The sequence below is a fragment of the Hemicordylus capensis genome, chromosome 1 (genome assembly GCF_027244095.1).
Source record: "Hemicordylus capensis ecotype Gifberg chromosome 1, rHemCap1.1.pri, whole genome shotgun sequence".
NCBI classification, from domain to species: Eukaryota; Metazoa; Chordata; class Lepidosauria; order Squamata; family Cordylidae; genus Hemicordylus; species Hemicordylus capensis.
The window spans coordinates 139,487,912-139,511,603 of record NC_069657.1 but is presented as its reverse complement, the minus strand read 5'-3'; the positions used below and the strand labels follow the sequence as shown (position 1 = coordinate 139,511,603).

Here is a 23,692-nt window from a genome sequence, read left to right as displayed (position 1 = left end):
CTATTTCTCTGCTCTTATTGCATCAGCTGACTCTCGTCCAGCGGCCTTATTTTGGATTACCCGCTCCCTTCTTAGGAGAGAGGAGCCGGTAGATGTTCAATCTGGCTGCTGTGATCAATTTGCTCAATTCTTTGCTGATAAAGTCACCCACCTTCGGCTAGAGTTGGACTCTACTTCTGTAGGATCTGATCGGATAGAGGAGATTCCGCCCAGTGATGTTATATGGGATACCTTTGAGTTGGTCGAGGATATGGACGCTATTCTGTCGGGTATGGGTGCGGCAACATGTTGCTTGGACCCTTGTCCCTCCTGGCTGGTTAGAACAGCTGGTGGGAATGTTAATTCTTGGGTACAGGAGTTGGTTAACTCCTCGTTATGTGAGAGTTTCGTACTTGCAGCCCTTAAAGAGGCGATAGTTGACCCTCACTTGAAGAAACCCTCCCTGGACCCTGAAGTCCTTGACAACTATAGGCCGATCTCCAACCTCCCTTTTGTAGCAAAGGTGTTAGAGAGGGTTGTATGTGCCCAGCTTGAGAGGGTCTTAGAGGAAACTGGCTATCTTAATTCTTATCAGTCGGGTTTCAGGCCTCGGCATAGCACAGAGACAGCATTGCTAGCTCTGGTAGATGACCTTCTTCGGGACCCTGATGGGGGTAGTGTCCCTCTCCTGGTCCTCTTAGGTCTCTCAGCGGCTTTTGACACTATCGATCATGCTATCCTCCTTGACCACCTGAGTGGGTTGGGTATTGGGGGCACTGTCTTACAGTGGTTCCATTCTTACCTTAGCGGGCGTGTCCAGTCAGTATGCACTAAGGACAGATGCTCCTTTATGGAGTTCCCCAGGGTTCAGTTCTTGCCCCTGTCTTCTTTAACATCTATATGGAGCCGCTGGGTCAGGTCATTTCCCAGTTTGGGGTGAGATTTCATTATTATTTTTTACATTTTATATCCCGCTGTTCCTCCAAGGAGCCCAGAGCGGTGTACTACATACTTATGCTTCTCCTCACAACAACCCTGTAAAGTAGGTTAGGCTGAGAGAGAGTGACTGGCCCAGAGTCACCCAGCTAGTTTCATGGCTGAATGGGGATTTGAACTCGGGTCTCCCTGGTCCTAGTCCGGCACTCTAGCCACTACACCGCACTGGCTTCATCAATACGCTGATGATACTCAGCTGTATATTGCCATCCCAGACCATTCTGGAGATGCTGTTTCTGTGCTTACTCGATGCCTGGAAGCTGTTAAGGTCTGGATGAATCAAAATAAGCTCAGACTGAATCTCACCAAGACTGAACTACACTTACTCAACCCTTGTACTGGCCAACAGTTGGATGTGAACCTTGTTTTAGATGAGGTGGCGCTGCCCCCGAAAGAGCTTGTATGTGACTTGGGGGTCTTTTTGGATTCGCACCTCCTGCTTGAACAGCAGGTGGAAGCTGCAGCCAGAAGTGCCTTTGCCCAGCTCCATCTGACTCATCAACTACGCCCTTACCTTGATCGGCAAGCATTAATGACAGTGACCCATGCCCTTGTTATCTCCCGCCAAGATTATTGTAACGCCCTCTATCTAGGGTTACCTTTGAGGACGATCGAAAAGCTACAACAGGTCCAGAATGCAGCAGCTCGTTTACTTATGGGTGCCAAAAAATATGACAGGGTAACACCTCTCCTGCAGTCATTGCACTGGTTGCCTATTTGCTACCGAGTTCAATTTAAGGTCCTGGTTTTAACCTTCAAAGCCTTGCGGGGTTTGGCACCTGTTTACCTACAGACCCGCCTCTCCCATCCAGTTATATCCCGTCCGGTCAGATCTGGTCAGATGGCCCTTTTGTCGGTCCCCGTTTTCCAAGAGGTTCGAGGTGCTAGAACCCGTGAAAGGGCCTTCTTGGTTGCCGCCCCACTTCTCTGGAATTCCCTTCCCCTGCAGATTCGTTTAGCTTCTCCTTTGTCGATTTTTAAATCCTTTAAAACTTTTCTTTTTCGCCAGGCTTTTACCCTGTAGTTTATCTATCCCCCCCCCATTAGTTACTTTAGTTTTATTTAGAATGTAATTTTAATGCTGTCTTATTTTGCATGTTTTTGTACACCGCCCAGAGTCTTCAGAGTGGGTGGTATATCAAATGTTTCAAATAAATAAATAAATAAATAAATATTAATGCAGGTATGCTCAGGCAGACAAATTAGTAAAGGTTTTTGCAAACTAGTAGTTTTTGTGGATTTGCTTGCAAGTCTGGATTGCACCAGGGACTCAGTGCGATATCTGAATCCACATACCGTATATTTACAAAAACCAGGATGACCACAGACATTCCCACAAGGTCTTTCCCCTCCACTACCTAAAAGCAATAACATTTCTTAACATCTGGCATCCTTGTCCTACTTGTTTACTAAGCATTAAGTCATATTGATTTTAACTGATCTTACTAGCCACCTAATGGAGCAGTGCGGAAATGACTTGATTATCAAGAGATTGCCGGTTCAAATCCTCGCTGGTACGTTTCCCAGATATATCAGGCAGCAGCGATATAGGAAGATGCTGAAAAGCATTCTCTCATACTGCATGGCAATATGAGATGGCAATGGTAAACCACTCCTGTATTCTACCAAAGACAACCACAGGGCTCTGTGGTCACCAGGAGTCGACATCGAAGGCACACTATCTTTACCATGGAAGGCATTTTATGCTTTGAGCAACTTTGCATGGATTTACCTGAGAAGAGGTTCAAGAAAATGAAGTCTACTCAGTGGTGCACCTAGGTAATTTTGGATCCTGGATCTAAAGGCTTTTGGAGGCCCACCACCACCTCAAGTTAAGCATCATCCCCCTAAACATGTACACACACCATGACACATGCAGTATTTTTAACACGTGGATTCTTGAGGGCACAAACAGCAACTGAACTCACAAGAATATAAAAGAATATAAAACAGGTATATTTATGTAAACTAGCTGGGCCGGGTGCAAAGCATCTGCGCCTCTGACTCCCCCCCAGCCCACTTCTCCCCCCCCCATTTTCTGGTCGGCTTTTAATAATAATAATAATAATAATAATTATTATTATTATTATTATTACATTTATATCCTGCTCTTCCTCCAAGGAGCCCAGAGCGGTGTACTACATACTTGAGTTTCTCTTTCACAACAACCCTGTGAAGTAGGTTAGGCTGAGAGAGAAGTGACTGGCCCAGAGTCACCCAGCTAGTTTCATGGCTGAATGGGGATTTGAACTCCTCCTCAGGACTGAGGGCCTCCTCAGTTCTAGTCCAGCACTCTAACCACTACACCACACTGGCCATCCCATCCCTTCCTGCCGCCGCCTCCTCACCCCGGCCCGCCACCGCCACCATTATTTCTCCACATCCCGTCGCTAGTCTTGCGAGACCTGCCACGCATGGGATTAGCGACGGGTACACCTAGGATAAATAAATATATAGACAGAAGAGATGCACTAAGAGAAACATATCAACATGCAACTTAACATATTCCCATTCCACATATTTCTTTCCCCACTCTCCCCTCTATCTCAAAAGCACCCGGCATAGGTCACAATCACACTCAGCCACCTGGCACAGCACAGTGGCCATACCACCCAGAACAGATTTGGGGGGCCCAGAGGATGTGGAGGCCCTGAACCTCAGCCCCAAAGTCCAGGGGTAGGAGCACCTCTGAGTCTATTTATCAGAGCAAAGAGATACAAAACGCAGCTCACTTTATCTAAAATGTGAATGTGGATTCAAATAGTTGCTTGACTGGAACTGCCCCTGCCCTTTATAATTAGCAACCTGATGATAGAGAGTTCATTAGGCTAATAGCGTAAGATTATAAATTACGTTAGATACCTAGGTAAGCATAGAACAAGAGATTAAAAGGATATGGAGTGCTGGCTCCGAGACACAGATTTAGCCGAGCGGATTGAGAAAGGCACCGCTCCCTTGGCATTAAGAATCCCAGTCACTTGCATGGGAATCAAGCGATGCCCCCCCCCCCATCGCCTGGGTGCCGTCCCCCAAAGTAGAGTCGTTCGACAAGGAGGCCATTTACGGGCATCTCGTTTCATTCGTTGTATACGTTATTAACTCCATTTCGGAATCCCGAAAATCGGTCCTAGTGAAGAGCAGCCGGTAATCCAGATCTCAGGGGGGGCGTGTGCGATGCTTTCCGCAATCTGATCTACTACCAGCCTGAGGGACTGCTTTACTCTAACTCTACCCCTTTTCTCACCGTAGCGTCCTGCCCGGCATAGTGGCTGATAACTCGGGAGCCTCCCGGGTGCCGCTTATAGAAGCTGCTAATATCGTAGACTTTCCTGTCAATCACCAGCCACCGCTCCTGTAGGAAAGGCTGGATTCGACCCGTGCGCAGCCCGATCTCTTCCCAAGTGAAAAAGCGGCGGGAACCGCTCCCGCCATCATTCCTTTCCCCCCCAAGTCCCGTCTCCTGCTGAGGAGGTGCCATCTCCGCCTAGCAAATCTTCGTCCTATTGGGGTTATTGCCCCGCGCTGCGCGAACTTCCTCACGAGACGCCAACTCGCCTCAAACTAGGCTTCGAGATGTTGCAGCCCTGCGATAGCGGAGCCAAGCGTGCTCTGTGTCGAGCGCCTTCTCCGGAGACCCTCCCCTTCGGCGTCTGATTGGCTTTTCCTCTGAGCGAAATCGCTCTCAGATGATGCCCTTCGGTTGCCGCGCGCGCTGGCGGCCTTCAATTAATGCCGGCGTTTCGGCCACCTTCAACAGCGTCTCTTGCGGTTGCCGGAGGGTTTTATGCAACGTGAGTATGGGCCGCACCCCAGACTGCGATCTGTGGGTTTTTGCCGGGCAGTGCGCTCGCATGCAATTTTCTCCCTACACTTCGCTATAAGTTGCCGGAGGGGAAAAAAGGTGTGACTGCGTGTGCGCATTTCCAGAACAGGGGGGCGTTACTTTTATCGTAGCCGAGTTATTGATAAAAGCGGTTATTTTGCTTTACTAGTAATAGCTCTCACTCCTAGTCAATTTGCATGCTGTCCTCCTAAAGCCTCACTAATGATGCTAGCATTCAGTCACAGTGTGCACTTTATATATACACAGATCTTGCTCTATGTAAAGCTACAAGCAGGAAAGCTAAAGTGGGCTGGCAGCATTTCTCCCGTAATGAAAGCAGCCATCCTCCTGACTGAGCTCAGCTTTCTAAATTAACTCTAAGTGGCACATGATGTGTACAGTGTTCTGTACCTTTGAGAAGACGAGGATGCAGCTACCCAGGCTCCCTCTGGCTACTCTGGGTGTGGTTAGAAGCAGTCTCTATATGTTAGTATTAGTTTTATATACTCATATGTAGTACCTTCATTTGTGTTTAGTTTCAGTAAAGAGATGCTGTTTCAAGAATTCCTCTCTGGCTGATGCTGACCAAGGACAACAGAATATGCAGGGGCTCTTCAGACTGAGTGAGTACTCCCTTGGATCCCACTAAACAAAAGAATATGAAAGACTCAGAGGGCACACACACCCTGTGACACACACAGTATTTTTAACACATGGGTTCTTGAGGGTGCAAACAGCAACTGAACTCACAAAAATGTAAGAATATAAAAAGGTATATTTGTGCAAACATGCATTAGCAAAAAAATTTCAACACGCAACTTAACCTATCTCTATCCCACATATTTTCCTCCCCACTGCCTCTAAAGTAGAGGTCCTGCCTGGTGCTGGTCACAATCATGCTTGGCCACCAAGTGCAGCATGGGTCAGTGGCATGTCGCAGCGGCCACACCACCCAAGGCAGACTAAAGAGGATTTGGGGAGACCCTGGACTTTAGCCCAGATGTCTGGGGGTAAGGGCATCTCCGACTCAGACTCATCTCTGGAAGCCCAGATTGGACTGTCTTAGGAACCTCGAGTCGTGCTCAGATTGGGTTTAGTCTATACTCTGTTCCCTTTCTTGTGTGTTTTAAATGCTCGGTTTTGGTCTGAAAGTTCTCCTCAACATCAGTTAGGGTATTTCATTTGGTTAACCCTTCCTACACTGGTTTCCTATTCCCTCTTCTTTAGGTTTAAGGTATTATACTCCTAATCCATTTATTTTATTTGTCATATTTATATATATTATATTTAGGTGGCGTATATAATCTAAATTACATTAAAACACATTTACAGAACAAAACAAACACTTTAAAATTATTATTTTAATTAAAAGTCTAAGAAAATAGGCAGTGGTGCAGGAAGCCAGCTGGTGGCCTTTGTTCCTCCCACCATGGCGGCCTTCCCTGCCATGCCCCCTGCGTTTGATGTCAGATGCAGGGGCCTTGGCTTTACTTGCAAATGGGGCCGCGTTCCCAGTTTGAGAGCAAATACCGGCCAGTGCTGCGTACGCAGTGTGGCAGGGAGAGTATTCCTGGCTGCACTGTGAATGCGGCGCTGGCCGGTATTTGCTCTCAAACAGGTCATGCAGCCCCATTTGCGAGTGAAGCTGCTCCCCCCTGAGTCAGATAGATACAATCAGCTCACCTGCTGAAGCCTCCAGCAGGCCAGGCCAGCCCAGGACGAGTACCTTAGTTGCTGTCACGCCACCATGGAGGCCTGCTCAGCTCTCAGACCCCACCCACCAGCTGCATGGCACAAACACACAAGCACCTGGATAGCAGTGTGGGAGGGTGTGGTGTTGGGCTGCAGGGAGGCCGCCCCCAGGATATTTGGAGGCCCCCGGTGGGGATAGGAGATGGATGTGAAGTGCAGGTCAGTGGGAAATGTCTTCAGAATCTCCCCCCGCCGCCCCTTTCCCTAATGCCGGGGTGGGTAGGCCCTCCAAAGCAATAAAATATTTTGGTCTGGGCTCCAAAATAGCCTAGGTGCGCCACTGGATCTTAGTGGCAAGTTTTCTTTGGATCTTAGAGCCAGCCCAGAGATTTAGGAGTCAAACAAGGGATGCTTGACAAAACTACCAGATTTAGTGATAGACATCGTCCAAGCGAAAGGTAAATAGGCTTTTCTGTGGCATAGGGATACAATTCCTTCAAGAAAATGCAGGTTTCCCTCCAGAACTGTGTGGGTGGTGTTTGTCCAAGATTAACTTGGTTTTATGAGTGTCTACATAGTTATTCCTGTTTGTGTTCAATAAATAAGCCTGTTGCTGCAAGCTGATTTCCTGGTTGCTTCGCCCCAAGATCCTAGTGGAGACTAGAGGGTCTACCAAGGTGAGTACACGTAAGGGACCCACAGCCATAGCAAGACACTACACTGTGTCAGACATAAGGGCTTTTGCCACAATATAGATTCTCTCCCACGAGCGTGCCTTCAAACAGTTGCTGGAAATGCAGCAGAGAACTGGCAAAGATCTGCAGTCTTTTCAGACATACTACATTGCCAGTGGTGCAGATCAAAAAAAGCAACTGCTTCAATGTGCATTGTTCCTCCATCTAATAGCGGAAGAAGCAACAGGGATACACCACATAGTTCAGTTTGCAAATGAGACAGACAAGAACTCCAAGTCGTAATTGACAAATTTGTTACCAGCTGTTGCCCCAGGCAAAATAAAATTTTGGAAAGACATAAGGTTTTCACCCAAAAAGAAAGTGGCATAGATCCTTACGTGACAGATTTGAAAAGAAAAGCCTATCAAACTGGTGCATTTGGAGAGTTAATGTGATTCCCTCATAAAAGATAGTCTGTGGGGTAAAACCAGACAGGCTGAGATCACAGCTTTGGAGTGTGATTTGGCTCTGAGAAAAGCAATGGACATTTGCAGAGCAGAGGAGCCGTCTGCACAGCAGATGCAAGGGTTGAGTGCTGCATAGAAGCAAATGCATGAAGTTCATCAAAGCAAAAAGCAGAATGCAAAGATGCAACCAGAAGATGCCTGAAGTGCAAAAGCAAACTCCTGTTTTGTGGAAACCCATGAAGCCTCTAGCAAAGCTGGCTGTAGAAGGAAACTGTTGAGAAGTCTGGGCCCTCCCACAAACCCAGGAACTGCCCTGCATATGGGTCTGTTTGACTTCTGCCCAAACATTTGTAGCACTTTGCAGGGATATGCAAGAACTAATAACCAGTCTCTCAGCAGGAAGAGAGACTAGACTCTAGGTTCATTGGTGCAATGGCTCCCGATCAAGACAGACTATTTACAGTGCACCAAGAACCCTTGTACAGGTGGATCTGTAGAGAAAGGGAGAAAGAAGAAGAGGAACACTGGCCTCACTGTTACCTGAGGAGGACCCCAGACCCATAAACCAGAAGACAAAGATGGCTGAAGGAAGCATAAACACCTTTTTATTCAACCAGCTGGTGGTGGACTCTCAGTGCCTCATGGCATTGCCAGAGAATCCCACCCCCCTCACATTCCTCATAAGCTTTTATACACACGAGTAAACAAGTTATTGGGCGTCAACATTCAGCCCTAAGAACCAATCAAATTTTAACACACAAGTTTCAGAGTCAGAAACCAATCAAATCTTGACATGCGAGTTTCAAAGTTACATTGTTACATATGTGTTCATGCAGTGAGCCACCATCCTAGATCATACTGTGTGCAGTGTCTATTTTCAACAGTAATAAAAATTCTTTCTCATTCCACATCACTGCCTGCAAAAAGGCAACATCCAGTGCTGGTCTTTCTCCCTGCCAGGACAGACACGCTAAGGAAATATCCCCTGTAGAGCAGGCAGGGGCTGCCGGAAGGCCGATCGCCGCCCCCTGCCCCATATGCTTCTTGAGTGCTGGCCTCGTTCCCTGTGCCACTGCCCTCTCTCCTACCTCCCCGCAATGGGGGTCTCAAACAGCCACCGCCCCATGTGTTCCTCTAGCGCTGGGTGCTTTCTCTGTGCCGCTGCACACTCCTTGAGTGCTGCTCCCCCTCCCTGTAGCGGAGGTTTAACGCAACATCCCCCCAGAGCAGAGCCAGCCCGAGGAGGGTCTTCCTCCAAGAACTGGCCCTCACCACTGACCAGTCAAGGCTCCTTTCTCCCTCCCAGGCCTTGAAAGTCTCAGGAGTCCTGGGATTTGGATGGATTCCCTGGTCTCACGAGATTTGCGAGGCCTGGGAGGGATAAGGAAGCCCTGGCTGGTCAGTGCTGAGGGCCAGTTCTCGAAGGAAGACCTTCATCGTGCTGGCTCTGCCTTGCCTCTTACGCTCCCCTGGTCAGTGGGATGTCATGTTAGACCCCCATTGTGGAGAGAGAGGGCAGTGCTCGAAGAGTGCGTGGGCGGCAGCAGCGGGAAAGAGCCCAGCACTGGAGGAGTGTGCAGGATAGCAGCTATTAGACCCCTACAGTGGGGTAGTAGAGAGGGCAGTGCTCAAGGAGTGGGTGGGCAGCAGCACAGGGAAGGAGGCCAGCACTCAAGGCAGCTAGCGATCAGCCCTCTGGCAGCCGTTCCTCTACAGGGGATGTTTCCTTAGTGCATCCTGGCAGGGAGAAAAGCCAGCACTTAGGAGAAACCCTGGCAGGGAGAGAGGCCAGTGCTGGGCATTGCCTTCTCTGGGGGAGGCCAGTGCTCCCTTTCTTTGTTCTCCCCTCTCGCTCACCAGCAGAAATCATGGATACACGAACCCCTTACCCATGGTAAAGGAAGCTCATCCGTCCTCCATTTTAAAACCACAAATATGTGAGTAATGGAACTGCAGATAAGGAGGTTCTCCTGTTGTGCAATATAAATATTGCAGGTGTGGCTATTTCAAATTAGATACAGGGGGCTAAAGCCAACACTTCCTGATGCCATAGCAAAATCTTTGCCCAACAGAGTGCAGAAAAAAACCCCAATATGGCTTGTGGCATGGGGGGGGGGCAAGAATTAAGCCTAGAGGAGCAGTTGCAGCACACTGTAAAGTATGCTCTTGTTAAGCTGATTTAACTCTCTACATTACAGACTCAGGTGACTTGGCAGAGCACAGCACGTATACCCCTTAACTTAGTCAAGTCGGATGATCTCATAAGCCTACCAGAAAGTAGGCTAAAAACTGAGTAAGACAAATGTACCCAGGTTTGGGAACTGTGTGTGATCTCAATTTTTGGTTGTGTGGGAGTAAACAACTAGGTAGGGGGAGGGAGAAGTGATTGTGTGGAATCAAATTAGGAGGAAAAGCTGGGTACGACCGCACTGTCCTACCCCTCATTTGACCAAGGTAGGAGGAAAAGCTGTCCTACTCAGCTTTTCCTACTACCTTGACTGCACACACTCACTCCTACCTAGTTGTTTGCTCTCACACAACTGAAAACTGAGAGCACACACAGCTCCCAACCTGGGTAGGACACTTGTTCTACCCAGTTTTTGGTTGTGTGAACAGCCTCAGTATTAACCTTATGTGTCTGCAGGAATGGATGTTTTCCAGGAATATACCACATAACCTCCTCTAACCTTCCATGGTTGGGAAAGGTGATTAAGAGAGTGGTGGACTCCCAGCTCCAGGCAGTATTGAAGGAAATGGGTTATCTGGACCCATTTCAAATTTGCTTTCAAGCAGGTTATGGGGTTGAGATTGCCTTGGTAAGCTTGAGGAATGATTTCTAATTGGGAATTGATAGAGGGAGTGACTCTTCTGGTCCTTTTGGATCTCTTGGCAGGCTGTCAATAACATGGCATCCTTCTGGATTGTCTGCACAAGTTGGGAGTGGGAGGCATTGTTTTGCTCCCATTTCTTGAGGAGATTCCAGATTGTGTCACTTGGAGACTACTACTCTAAATGGGAAGTTTTGTATGGCATCTACATGAAACCACTAGGAGAGATCATCAGGAGATCTGGTGCTGGATGTTACCAGTATGCTGATGACACCCACATCTATTTCTCCATGTCATCTTCATCAGCGAATGGCATAACTTCCCTAAATACCTCTCTGTGAGTAGTAATGGGCTGATTAAGAGATAACAAATTGAAGCTGAATCTAAGCAAGATGGAAGTACTTACTAGGGGGTGGGTGTGTTTTTGTAACTCAGGAGATGAGTTAAAAATGGGTTGCCTGTTCTGGAAGAGGTCACACTCCCTCAGAAGGCACAAGTACATAGTTTGGGAGTACTTCTTAACCTAGGTCTCTCTCTGGTTTCTCAGGTTGAGGCAGTGGTCAGGGGTGCTTTTTATCTGCTTAGACTGATACACCAACTATTTGTTATTTGTTTTGAGAACAACCTAAAATCAGTGGTATTTTTGCTGATAACTTCCAAACTTGACTACTGCAGTGTGCTCTATGTGGGGATGCCTTTATACGTAGTCCAGAAACTGTAACTGGTACAAAATGTGCCAGCCAGGTTGGGCAACCAGAAGAGACCATATTACTTTTATTTTTAAAAAAAATTACATTGGCTGCCCATATGTTTTCGGGCAAAATATAAAGTGCTGGTGATTACCTATAAATAAAAATATAAAAAGTGGGGGCTAGCTGGTGGGAATAATGCTGCACCAAAAAACGATACAGAAAAAAAAGGAGGAAAGGAAACACGAAGGTGCTCAACAAAAAGATGGTCTTTATTTTCAGCCCAATGGATTTTGAGCATTGCTCTTCTTCAGAGGCAACTGTGAAGACATAACAGGTAAATGTTCATGACTAAAACTTACATAATTAGAAAAGCTACAAAAGAGAAAAATACATACAGAATACTTGCAAAGCATGAATCATTGCTGTATAATCCAGTTAGTAATCTAAAAATTGTTGATAAACTTTACTTGTAAAGCATTAATAAGTGTCAAACCATACATTACTAACTCTAAAAAGGGTTTCCACCATAATCAATAACACACAACACTAAAAGAAATTATCTCAAAAACAGCCAATGGCACACCAACCTTTCTAAAAGCAGAAAAAAGAGGGAGACTAAGAATAAAAAATATTTGCCATTAACTGGAAACTTTTACTCACATGTACTGCATCTTTGTTTATTTGTTGAAAAGTATGTCATACAATAGCAAAATCTCTGTGTTCATCCTCCAAAGGCACCTTTCCAAACAAAAACTCTCTTGAAAAGCAAGCACCTGATGTTAATATGCTGCTTTGGAGAGAAAAAGACTAATGGGGCAATTGACTAGCCTAGCCCGATTTTTGCTAATCGCGTGAATAGCCCCAATGAGATACTTCTGACACACCTTTAAAGAGTCAATTGCCCCATTAGTCTTTTTCTCTCCATGTTTGGTTTGACACTTATTGTGTCAATCGAGCCTAGCCCGATTTTTGCTAATCGTAAGTACCACTGGGCTCGGCTGTGAGCCTGGTGGTTCTTGAGCAGCTAACCCACATTGGTAGCCTGCCCCTTAGCCCGGGTTTGCGGAGCAAGCGCTCTGCAAACCTGGGCTATTGGATCGTGAGTAGCTGCAGCGCCATGGCTGCTCACAAGGAGACCCCCAGAGGGGAGGTGAAAAGCTGGCTCCGGGGGTCTTGCCAGCATGTGGGGGCCAATCGGCCCCTGCTCCCCCCAGCCCCCGCCAGTTCCGTCACGGAGCCGGCAATCGTGTGGGTAGCCGATACGGCCGCCCAGGGCTCCTACGGAGATCATCTGTGGGGAGACTCCGCAGTTTCGCCAAAAGCAGGTCTTAGGAATCATGAGGCCCGCCTCATTGTTTTAAAAGAGAAACATAATCCAGTCCTTCATTTAATCCTTTGAGTGTTACAGTTTGCAATCTTAGAATCCACTGCATTTCTTTTCACAACAGCCACTGATCATTTTGATTCCTCACCTGTTCTGTTGCCCAGAAAATAAATCCTATTGATTCATGGTTATATTCTACAAAGCGGTCCTCCACTGTGTTTATTCTGAATATTACATTTATGTTCACCAATATGTATGTTCAAATTTTTTGAGGTTTCCCCGACATACAATTGTATATAGTGATGTGCACGGACTGGTCCGGAGGCCATTCTTCAGGCCTCCGGACCGGTCCGGACATGGGTGGTTCGGGGTTCAGGTGGACTGGGGTGAGGGTTCCTTTAAGGGTGGGGGGAGGGTGTACTGACCCCTCCCGCCACTTTCCCCCCTCCGGCGCATGTATCTTAGTCAGCAGTTGGGGTGGCAGGATACCTCCCTGCTGCCTCTTCCCCCGTTCGGCTGCAAAAGGTTCCCTTTTGCAGCCAAGCGGGGGAAGGGGCGGCAGGGAGGTATCTTGCCACTCCAATTGCTGACTAAAATATGTGCGCTGGAGAGGGGAAAGCAGCAGGAGGGGTAAGTACACCCTCCCCCCACCCTTAAAGGAACCTCCACCCCAGTGCCGGATTGCAGCTCCGCGGTTCCGTGCATACCTCTAATTGTATATAGGGACATTCAGTCATACAAACCACATACGATGTATTACATGTGGTATAATGCCTTAAGATGTATTTTTTAAAAATCATCTATTGCAGATAAAGGATATTTAGCCTACTTTCCAGAAGGCTTATGAGATCACCCAGCATTCTGTGTGTGTGTCCGTCTATGTGACACTGGCCTGAACTTCACAACACCTGGACCAATCTGAACCAAATCGGGTACAGCTGTAGGGACACATAGGGACATTGAACTGAACAGCATAGTTTGTGATTATGTCATCCACACCGATTCAAGACGCGTAGACGCATAAACTTCTGAGGCACAAGTGGGCTAACTTGTGAACCGCTTCACCGATTTGAACCAAATTGGCTACAACTTTAGCGACAAATAGGAATGCCCTAATGGTGTGGTGTGTGATGATGTTATCCACTGCAACTCAAGAGGGCAGCCACATGAACATCTGAGACACAAGTGGGCTAATCTGTGGACTGCCTAACCCATTTGAACCAAATTTGGTACAGTTACAATGAGTGATTCACAGAGATACCTCAATGGCATAGTTTGTGATGATGTCATTCACACCAGTTCAAGATGGCGGATGCATAAACTTTTGAGGTGCAAGTGGGCTAACTTGTGAACCGCTTAACTGATTTGAACCAAATTTTCTGCAGCTGTAGAGACACACAGGGATACCTCAACGGCGAAGATTGTGACAATGTCATCAACTCCAGTTCAAGATGGCGGATGCATAAATGTTTGAGGCGCAAGTGCACTAACTTGTGGACTGTCTAACTGATTTGAACCAAGTTTGGAACAGCTGTAGTGAGTGACCCACAGGGACACCTCAGTGGTGCAGTTTGTAATGATGACATCCAGCCTGATCAAATATGGTAGACACAAACTTTTGAGGTGCAAGAGAGCTAACTTAGTGGACCTTGATTTGCACCAAATTTAGTCAAGATGTAGAGACAGTGAAAGGAAGGTAGGCTGATTAGTTCTTACTAGAACATCTTGTTTACATGTCTGTTTATAGTATACACAATTCCCACACGGGAAGTGTCTTTTTGGAGGAGCTGCTCTTGGTAGTAACTGCATATTGGGTTTCAAATGTGTATTACTATGTACCAAGTATTCCTTAATTTTTTTTTGTTCTTCTATAACTAATCAGTGGCTTCATTTTGTAGGCAGGCATATCTTATAAAAGGTGCATGTGTAGATGAATATGTGTTCTTAAAGCTACACCCACAGATTTAAAGGTCAGACTAAACCGCCCTGAGCAGGGGCGTAGCTAGGGGAGAGGGGGCCCGTGTTCATCCCTCTCTCTGGCAACACCCCAGAGTGAGGGAGATAATGAAGGAAATAGGAAGGGATGGAGCTGGAGGGCCCTCAGGAGCTGGGGGCCCGTATTCTTTGAACCCTTTCACTCAATTATAGCTATGCCCCGGCCCTGAGCCATTTTTGGAAGGGCGGTATAGAAATCGAATTAATAATCATAATAATACATGCCACAGATTTTAATGGAGACTTCTGATTTTTGTTCCTAAATAATTCTTTTCTGTCAATAGTATAGACTAGTGGTCCCTCTAACTTTTTTCATCTCTGTGTGGAATGAGTTGTTCTGGGCGGCAGTGTCAAGGCAGCGTGTGTGCACGTGCATTCAGAATGGGGCTTTCCTGATTCAACCTGAGCGAGATCTAAAATGAATTGAGTGGACACTTAAAAACTTGTGAGCGCATGCACGTATTCACGCTTTAGAGGGAACAGTGGTATAGACTAGTTATTTAGCAGGTTTTACTGTCCGAACAGGATAACCTCTAGTTACTAAATTAGTCTATAATTTATAGGCCTCTAACAAAAAGGAGTCATCACAACAGTTCCATCTAAGACCTAAGAATTGATCATGAGGTAAGCTGTCTCTTATATGTCTTGGATGAGTGCTGAGGCCATTAGAGTGACTTCTGCACACGTGCAGAGGCCATTTGTGTCACCATGCAAATTCCCCAGTGGGGCCTAGGGAAGCTGCCACCAGCCCTCTGCCAAGGAGCCCCTGCAATGCATAAGGTGATCTCCCGCCTGCCCTTTTCAAACCCTCTCCTTATAAATGGAATCTCCTGGCACCCATGGACTATAGGGGATACTTCAGGGTTCAGGTATATTTATTTATTATACTTATATACTGCCTCATACTGTCACATCATTGTTTACGATAAAACCAGAAGCAAAATCAAATGTTAAAATGGTTAAAAATCTAAAACAGCTATTTAAAACAACAGTAACAACAATAAAACCAACTTACAGCTGAACAAAGGCTTGATGAAATATATGAGTCTTGAGCATTCTTTCAATACCTGCTAAAGATGGAGCAGCTCTTACTAACTCCACCTGGTAGAGTTGCACTAGCTTGGGTAGAGCTGAACCTCAGTGTATAAGCTTGTAGGTTTCCCTCCGGAATTCTTTGGGTGGAGCTTGCCCAGGATTCTATTCTAATTTGGTTTTATGAGTGTCTATAGAGATCTCCTGTTTGTGTTCAGTGAAGAAGCCTTTTGCTGCAAGCTGGTGACCTGGTTGCTTCTGCCTCAAGAACCTAGTGGAGAGGTCTACCAAGGTGATCCATAAAGTGAGTATGCCTAAGGGACCCACAGCCAAAGAAAGACGACGATTATTATTATTAAAACTAAGTGCAGTCAAGTCAATGTTGACTCCTAGCGACCACATAGATTTTCTCCAGGACGATCTGTCTTCAACTTGGCCTTTAAGGTCTCAGTGGTGCCTTCATTGCTGTCATAATTGAGTCCATCCACCTTGCTGCTGGTCATCCTCTTCTTCTCTTTCCTTCAACCTTTCCCAGCATTATGGACTTTTCAAGGGAGCTGGGTCTTCGCATAATATGTCCAAAGTATGATAGTTTGAGCCTGGTCATTTGTGACTCGAGTGAAAATTCTGGGTTGATTTGTTCTATGATCTATTTGTTTGTTTTCCTGGCTGTCCATGGTATCCTCAAAAGTCTTCTCTAGCACCAAAGTTCAAAAGCGTCAATACTTTTTCTGTCCTACTTCTTCAAAGTCCATTACATATTCTTTATCCCCTTTACAAGTAGCAGATTTAAAACAGAAACAGGGCTGCCTGGGGCAAATAAAGATTATTTATTTATGTATTAAATAACTCTACCTCTGCCTCTGAATATCCTAGTCTAGGTGCTACAGTTAAATTTCTAAGTGCTGTGCCTCCCTGGTGCCAGGGATGTGTCAAGCCCTGGCTTAGGTGTCCTTGGACAATCCCTTATTCGTAATATGCATGTCTGTCCAACAACCACCAGAGGGGAGGATGAACCCTCCCTTCCTCCCATATTCACAGTACTGAGCGTGAGGAAAAGGATATACCATGTCTTATTTGTGTGGTGCTGCTATAAAAGGTACATTTTCCTATTTTCTTTGGGCCTGAAAGATGTGAGCCTAGTTAATAAGGGGGAGGAATATCTACCTATGAAAGTAAGGATTCTTTCCAGTTCAATGAAGATGTACAATATCCAGAAATGGTGAAGCCATGGGGGAAGGAGGGTAGTAAACTTGAAGTATATACATTTTTTTAAAGCAGATCTAATTTTGTTTTACTACTGGGGATATGAAATATATTATGGTAACATAGTGCATAAGTTTGGTTGACATTTGAAAGTATAACTGCCTCAGTTTTATTTGGACAATAACTACAGATATACCTAGTATTAGATGGGGGCATCTAAGCATATTTTAGTTTTTGTCATCTGGGAAAATGGGGGTGGGGCGTAGAAATAAAAGTTGACAATAGAAACTACTTACATTGCAGTAAACAAAAGGAGAGTTGTGGTTTAAAAATGGTTTGCTTTGTGTTCTTTGGCTTCAGGATGTCACTTCTGCCAGGCTAGGTGTAAATTTGTGTATCTGTTTCAGGATGGACTGAACAGCCTCTGAGGACTTAAGCATTCTTAGGAACATAGGAAGCTGCTTTCTACTGAATCAGACCATTGGTTCCTCTAAATCGGTATTGTCTACACAGACTGGCAGTGACTTCTCCAAGGTTGTAGGCAGGAATCTCTCTCAGCCTTATCTTGGAGACGCCAGGGAGGGAACTTGGAACCTTCTCCATGCAAGCATGCAAATTCTCTTTCCAGAGTAGCCCCATCCCCTAAGGGCATCTTACAGTGCTTATATGTTGTCTCCATTTCAAATGCAAACCAGGGCGAACCCTGCTTAGCAAAGAGGACAATTAATGCTTGCTACCACAAGACATCTCATTGTCAGAGAAAAGCATTATGCAGAAACAAGAGGAACAACCACTGCAAAACCTTTAATACCTGTTCTCCAGAAGTGACAGTGGGATAAGTATTACTTACTTAATGTATTTCTATACTGCCCAAAACTTGTGTCTCGGGGTGGTTTACAATTAAAATCTTTTAAACATTAAAATCTTATAAAGAGTCATCACATGAGAGTTGCTGTTGGACACCTCAGCATCAGACACTGTAACAATTGTGGAGTTTTAATCTAAGTCAGTCCGAATATGAGAGATTTTGTCCACAAAAAACTGATTAAAAGCATCACAGCGAGTAATTGTTGGTTCCAAATACTGATTCAAGTGGGAAGGGGCACACACTAGCCCCTTTACAATCCAGAACAACTCTGCTGGATGTGAACTTGTGGATGCGATATGGGTGGATAAGAATTGCTTCTTTGCCACACATATCGCCTGAGCATAGATCTTCAAATGTGCTCTATGTAATAATCAGTTGGATTCGAGTCGAGTCTTTCTCCACTTGCACTCTAGTCGTCTATCTCGCTGCTTCTGTCCCCATAGTTCTTCCGTATACAAAAGGGCCAGTTTTGAAGTGGGTCAGAGAGGACGCTTAGGAGAGATTGTGTTCATTGCCCTGGTCAGTTGGTTGTTCCAATTCTCCACCAGATTGTCAACAGGGTCACAGGCAGAGCCAATGCTAAATTTAGGAACAAGCAGACATTTATAAGCAGAAATTTAGGAACAAGCAGACTAAATTTAGGAACAAGCTGCTCTCATTGCCACAGTGTACTCCTGAACATAGGAATGCAACCATATTTGATTGTCTTCGCTCCCAGTTTTCCTCCAGCATCGCTCTTGGCACCATTTGACTTGTTTCATGCCCCCTAGCTCCTCTGAAAATCAAGGGGTACAAGACCCACAGACTTTAAAAGGCCGCTTAGGAGCAATTTCATCCAGCACCCTCATGGCCTCGATGTTCCAAGCCTCAACGAGTGGCACTGGAGAGCTGCTCACAAAATTGCTGGAAAATTCCCCAAGCGCCCTCTGGAATCCATCCGGATCCATTAAGTGCCTTGGGAGGACCAATAAAATGGGTCCATCGCCCCTGCAAACTACTGGAGCTGCAGTGGTATGCAAACATATCAGGAAGTGATCTGACCATGGCTGAGAGGAGAGCCTCCCCCTGCCCAGCCAGCTGCAGGATGGAAGGTGGAGACACTACACTTCCCAGCATGCCCTGAGAGGGGCAGAAGAGAAGGGTGAAAGTGAAGCCACTACTGTCATACTCAGGCTACGTTCGTTTTACCAAAGGAAGGGATCAGGGAGCAGTGCCCTTGCAAAAGTCCTGATTCCATGCCCACTGTCCTGGGAGCCAGCCTCCAGAAGCTGCGGGGACCCCTTCCTTCCGAGGAGACAGGGTGACTGGGCACCAGGCAGGCTTGCCACTGAGCTGAGCTTGCCTGCTGCGAACAAGAACCACGCACCCACCTCCACCATGCAACCTGCCAGCTCCCCCGGGGGCAAGCCCCACCAGAGAGCAAGAGAGGCATGTCAGGGAGAGTGGCTGCCACCCCTTCTGCACTTCCTGCTGGTGCAACCTTGTAGCAGCGTGCCAGGCAAGTCGGTCCAGACTGGCTCAAGCACCTGGATTGGGCCCTCTGCATTGCCAGCCCCTGGGCAGGGGGAGGAGGAGGAAGAAGGCTGGACAGCAGCAGGGCACACTCAATCAATCAGAGCGCACCACGAATCGTCCTGGTGTCCCAGTGGCCCAGTCTGGCCCTGTGTTCAGGTACACTCTGAAGGAGCTGGTGGTCTGGGTTTTGGCGTTTATTTCAGAGGATGTTGGTGTGCCCACTGCACTTGGTTCCAGAGGGCCATTGCTAGGGATTAGACTTGGGATGAATGTGCTATAAAGTATTCTCGAATGATTGTCATAACAAATATGTGAGAGTGGGAAATTCCCAAAATATCCTGCTGGACTTCCAATTATTCTTAGAATGTTCTCTGAATAATTCTCATGCTGTGGTTTCATTTGCAAATGAAAAGATAATCTGTACTCTTTTTGCAAATCAATTACGACCTTAGAACCAGGAATTAGTGTCTCTCAGCAGGGGAGGTAGAGTCATTCCTTCTCTGAAAGACAGTTTGCTTTAAGGTATGGAAGGAAGAATAAAATTTTTATTAATCAATTTGATTTTTAGTTTGAGCATGGGATTGGCACAAAGTTGCCTGGTTAGCTAATTGGTTGAGAAGGAGAATGGGACATGGGTTATTTCCCCACTGCTCTGAAGGCTTTCCTCACTGCTTTGAAGTGTGGCCATGCTCAGATTGATATACAAACATATTGGTACCTTATGACACTAAAATTTAATGATTTCCCAGTGAATCCTCAGCAATGGCTGGTCAGCAGTGCCCATCACCGTATCCTCTATTGCAGCAGGGCATGATAGGAACCACAGCTGGGGACCCAAGCCTGAGAATCTCTGTCTTCTGGAATTGAAACCCTGCCCTTTCTCCCGGAAGTATCTCTCTCTCACGCGCGCGCGCGCACACACACGCACAGTTTCCCCCCAGGATTTTAAAAGCAAACTTTAGCAAAGCCTCGCCTCCTGCTTCCAGCCTCACTTTGCCTTGCCCCCAGTCTAGCCTCACCATGAGCCTCCCATCTCACCTCCAGCCTCCTGCCTCACCTCAAGCTTCCTGCTTTGAGACTCTCCCCTCATCTCCAGTATAGGTTCATGATGGGAGTCAAAGCTGGGGACCCAAGTGAGAGGAGTCTCAAGGCGAGGCTGGAGGTGAGTTGACTTGAGAGAGTTGAGGCAAAGGGAGGCAGGAGGCATGGCTTTGTGGGAGGCGAGGAAAAGCGATGTGAGGCGAGGCTGAAGATGTGAGGCAAGGTAAGGCAAAGCTAGGCAGGACCTTGCCTTGCCTCCTGCCTCACCTGGATGCTGGAGGCACGGTGGGAGGGACAAGGTGATGCTGGAGGTGAAAAGGTGAAGCAAGAGGCAAGGTGTGACAAGGCAAGGCAATGCGAATCAAGGTTGGAGGCAAAGCTAAACTAGGCTGGAGTCTCAAGGAGAGGCAGGATGCCCAAGGTGAGGTGGGAGGCTTGAGGCGAGGTGAGACGGGAGGCTCAAGGCACGGCTAGAGGCAAGACAAGGTTGGAGTTGAGGCAAGGCCCTGTTGTACGTGCGCAGGTCAGGTGTGGCAAGCAGCACACCATGGGAGCAGGTAAGTCAGAATCAGACAAGTGGTCAAAAGCCAGAAATTAGTCCATTGGGGCAGACAAGGTGAAGTCCATCAAACAGGAGGTCAGGAGCCAAAGAACAGTTGGTTAGGAGCAGGCAGGGTCAAGATTAAAAAAAGCAGCCAAGGGTCAGAAACCAGAGAATCGAAGAACGGAGTAGGAGCATGGTAGCAGACATTCACAATGACGTTGCTTCAGCAAACAGTGGTGGCAAGCTGAAGTCTTAAATGCAAAGCCAGCACTGCAGCCCTGCAAGCCTCAAATGTCTTAAATGGGCTGTGTCCTCCTACCGTATTTCACGAGTGCTGGCTGTGGCATAGCTGGGTAGCTGCTGGTGGGGATGGGGGTGCTTCTGGTTCATCCTCCGACTCACATGTTACAGGCAAGGGTGAATTGGGGTCAGTAGGTGATGATGGCACTTCTATTGGTGGAGGCAAGGGTCTCTTTGGAACGGGCATACCAAGATTGGAGTGGGCCCAGAGAAATTTTTTTAAAATGGGCCCCTCGCTGCCTTCCTTGCCTTCTCCTGGACCCATGTCTCTGCTGCAGAAGAACATTAAGGACACATGTAATACAGTGCAGCAGATTAACAGACAACCCAAACTGTCATCTGAATCCACTCCAAAATATATGGACCAAATGAGGGAGGGTTCTCAAACCCAACAAAACAATTTGCAAAATATGGGAAAGGCAACTTGTAGAAATTACATGCTGCGTTTTAAGTATGTTGGCTTTTCACAGTAGAGGTTTTCCATGGTAAAATAACATGTCTTAGAGAGCAATGCAAATTAATTTAACATCCAAACAATCCTGCAAACCAGTGTTTGGATGTGGTTCTTTCAGAGTTTTTCCAATCTAGGGTTGTCACCAAGTGACTCAGTTTGAAAGCCTTGACCCTTATTTCAAAACACAACCACACCACCTGAGACTTTGTACTGATATACTTTTATGATAAAACTGCAATCCTGTGTACACTGACTGGGAAGTCAAGCATCTTTATCCCCTCCACACACACATACACACACACACTCTCTCTCTCTCTCTCTCTCTCTCTCTCTCTCTCTCTCTCTCTCTCACACACACACACACACACACACACACACACACACCATGGCACATGTGGGTTCTTGAGGACACAAACAGCAACTGAACTCACAAGAATGTAATTATATACAACTAGTATATTCATGCAAATATATATATATATATACTAGGCTTGTGCATTTTCATTCGGGTACAAAACGTTTTGTGCCCGAAAATGGCAGTTTCAGAGGTTTTGTAACCAAAACAAAATCAAGAATTAAAAAACAGAGATTTGTTTCCAAATCGAAATGACTGTGTTTCGGACAGAATGCTTTGTTCTTCAGAAAAGCATTGCAATTGAAATTGACTTCTCTAACTCTCTCCACTCCAGCAAAACCCTGTACTTCATGGGTTGGCAACCGATGTGGGTGGTTGGCACCCTATGTGCACTACACCGCCACTTGCTCTGGGCCACCCCAGTGCCCCTCAAGTGGAGCTATGGGACTCCAGAAACCTCCATTATACCCTACAAGGAAAATCTGAAAGACGCGTAACTTCATTAATTCTTTAAAAATCAGCCCTTTGCCAAATTCCTCTGAAAAAATTGTGGTAGCTTCCTTGTACCAACTGGGCACTACCACCAACTACACTCCACTCTGGGCCACCCTTTCCCCCCACCCTGCGTGAAGCTATACTTTCCCTGAAACCAACATCATACCCTATGGGGAAAAACGGAAAGACATGCAAACTTCAAAAATTCACCAAAAATCAGCATTTTGCCCAATTCTTTTGAAATTTTTGTGGTAGCTTCCACTCATTAGGCACTATAACCCCCACCCACTCTCTTGACCATGTGACCCATTTTTAAATCTGAATTAATTCAGATATAGATTCGGATTAATTCAGACACAAAACAAAATGGGTGATTCGGAAGGCTTAATTTCGGACAAAATACAAAATGGGGTTGATTTGGATTTGGTACAAATAGAAATAGAAAAAATACAAAACGTGCAACCCTAGAAAGAACCCATGTCCAATTCTCCTTTTCATCCAACAAGCTAAACAGGGTGCTTTCCAGATTAGACCCTGCAACCGGGTCACGTTGGATCTCCGAAGTGTACTTCCACACTTCCTGTGTGTGACACTGCAATCCCTACATGGACAGCAGGGTGCCATTCACATTGCCAATGCCTTGTTTTGAATTTAATAGCTATGGTAAACAGCTAGGACGTCGTATATCTGGTGTAAGAAAGTTGCTGTTTCTTCGGATTGTTAGTTTCCAGGAGACTGCTCCCCCTGCTGTTCATGTTTTCAATGTGATTTGCCTGAATGGAGGCATTTTGCTGCTGTTGAGCAGCTAGGCTGGAAAGCACCCAGGTGACCTTGTGCCAATCCCATGCACATTAATAAAAAAATCAAATGGATTAATTTTAAAAAAGTATTCTTTCTTCCATAACTTAAAACAAACTGTCTTCTTAAGAAAAGGTATACCTCTACCTCTCCTGCTGAGAGACACTAATTCCTGGTGCTAAGCTGGTAATTGCTGGTAATAATCAGCTTCCATTCATATGTAAACAAACATTTAAGCTTTCACAGAAGCATCTTTGTTCCCTGAAGCAATAGGATTTTACAGATTTGAATGTTGGCTGTCTTTGAGAATATCCATGGATGAGAATTTACTGATGCAGTTTTATCCTTTAAGCAGTTTTTTCCTGCTGCAGGTATTGAATGTCAAAGCACAGTATTGAGAAAAAAAATGAATTGCAGAATATTCTTTCCCAAGTCTACTAAGGATCTTACCTTTTTGGAGTTCTTTCCTGTCATTGTGGCTGTACATCTTTGAGCTGGCCTCTTTGAGAACTCCAGTATATGTTTCTGGTGTGATAACCGGGCTATGGTACATGTTCTACACTATCAGACTTCTAGATCTGGGGGTCATGCATATTTTTGTCTTAGTGTGCCTT

At 46.1% G+C, this 23,692-nt stretch overlaps 1 protein-coding gene and 1 long non-coding RNA gene across 5 annotated transcripts in view; one reads left to right on the top strand and one right to left on the bottom strand.

The window, feature by feature from the left end:
• Positions 1–8,320, bottom strand: part of LOC128334826 (acyl-CoA (8-3)-desaturase-like) — a 50,581-nt gene extending 42,261 nt beyond the window's left edge. The window contains exons 1-2 of one of the 4 annotated variants that reach the window (XM_053272223.1): positions 8,233–8,320; positions 5,319–5,443 (exon numbers count right to left, since the gene is read on the bottom strand). In XM_053272223.1, coding sequence (XP_053128198.1) covers positions 5,319–5,324 — 6 coding nt within the window. In that variant the 5' untranslated portion in view covers positions 5,325–5,443; positions 8,233–8,320. Of the gene's footprint in view, positions 1–4,219; positions 4,602–5,318; positions 5,444–8,171 lie in introns of those variants that run through there. The other 3 variants (XM_053272214.1, XM_053272204.1, XM_053272194.1) reach the window with 3 other exon arrangements.
• Positions 4,661–23,692, top strand: part of LOC128334838 (uncharacterized) — a 38,413-nt gene continuing 19,381 nt past the window's right edge. Inside the window, exons 1-2 of the long non-coding RNA XR_008311413.1 lie at positions 4,661–4,766; positions 5,335–5,421. This is a non-coding gene — a long non-coding RNA (uncharacterized LOC128334838). The remainder of the gene's footprint in view (positions 4,767–5,334; positions 5,422–23,692) is intronic.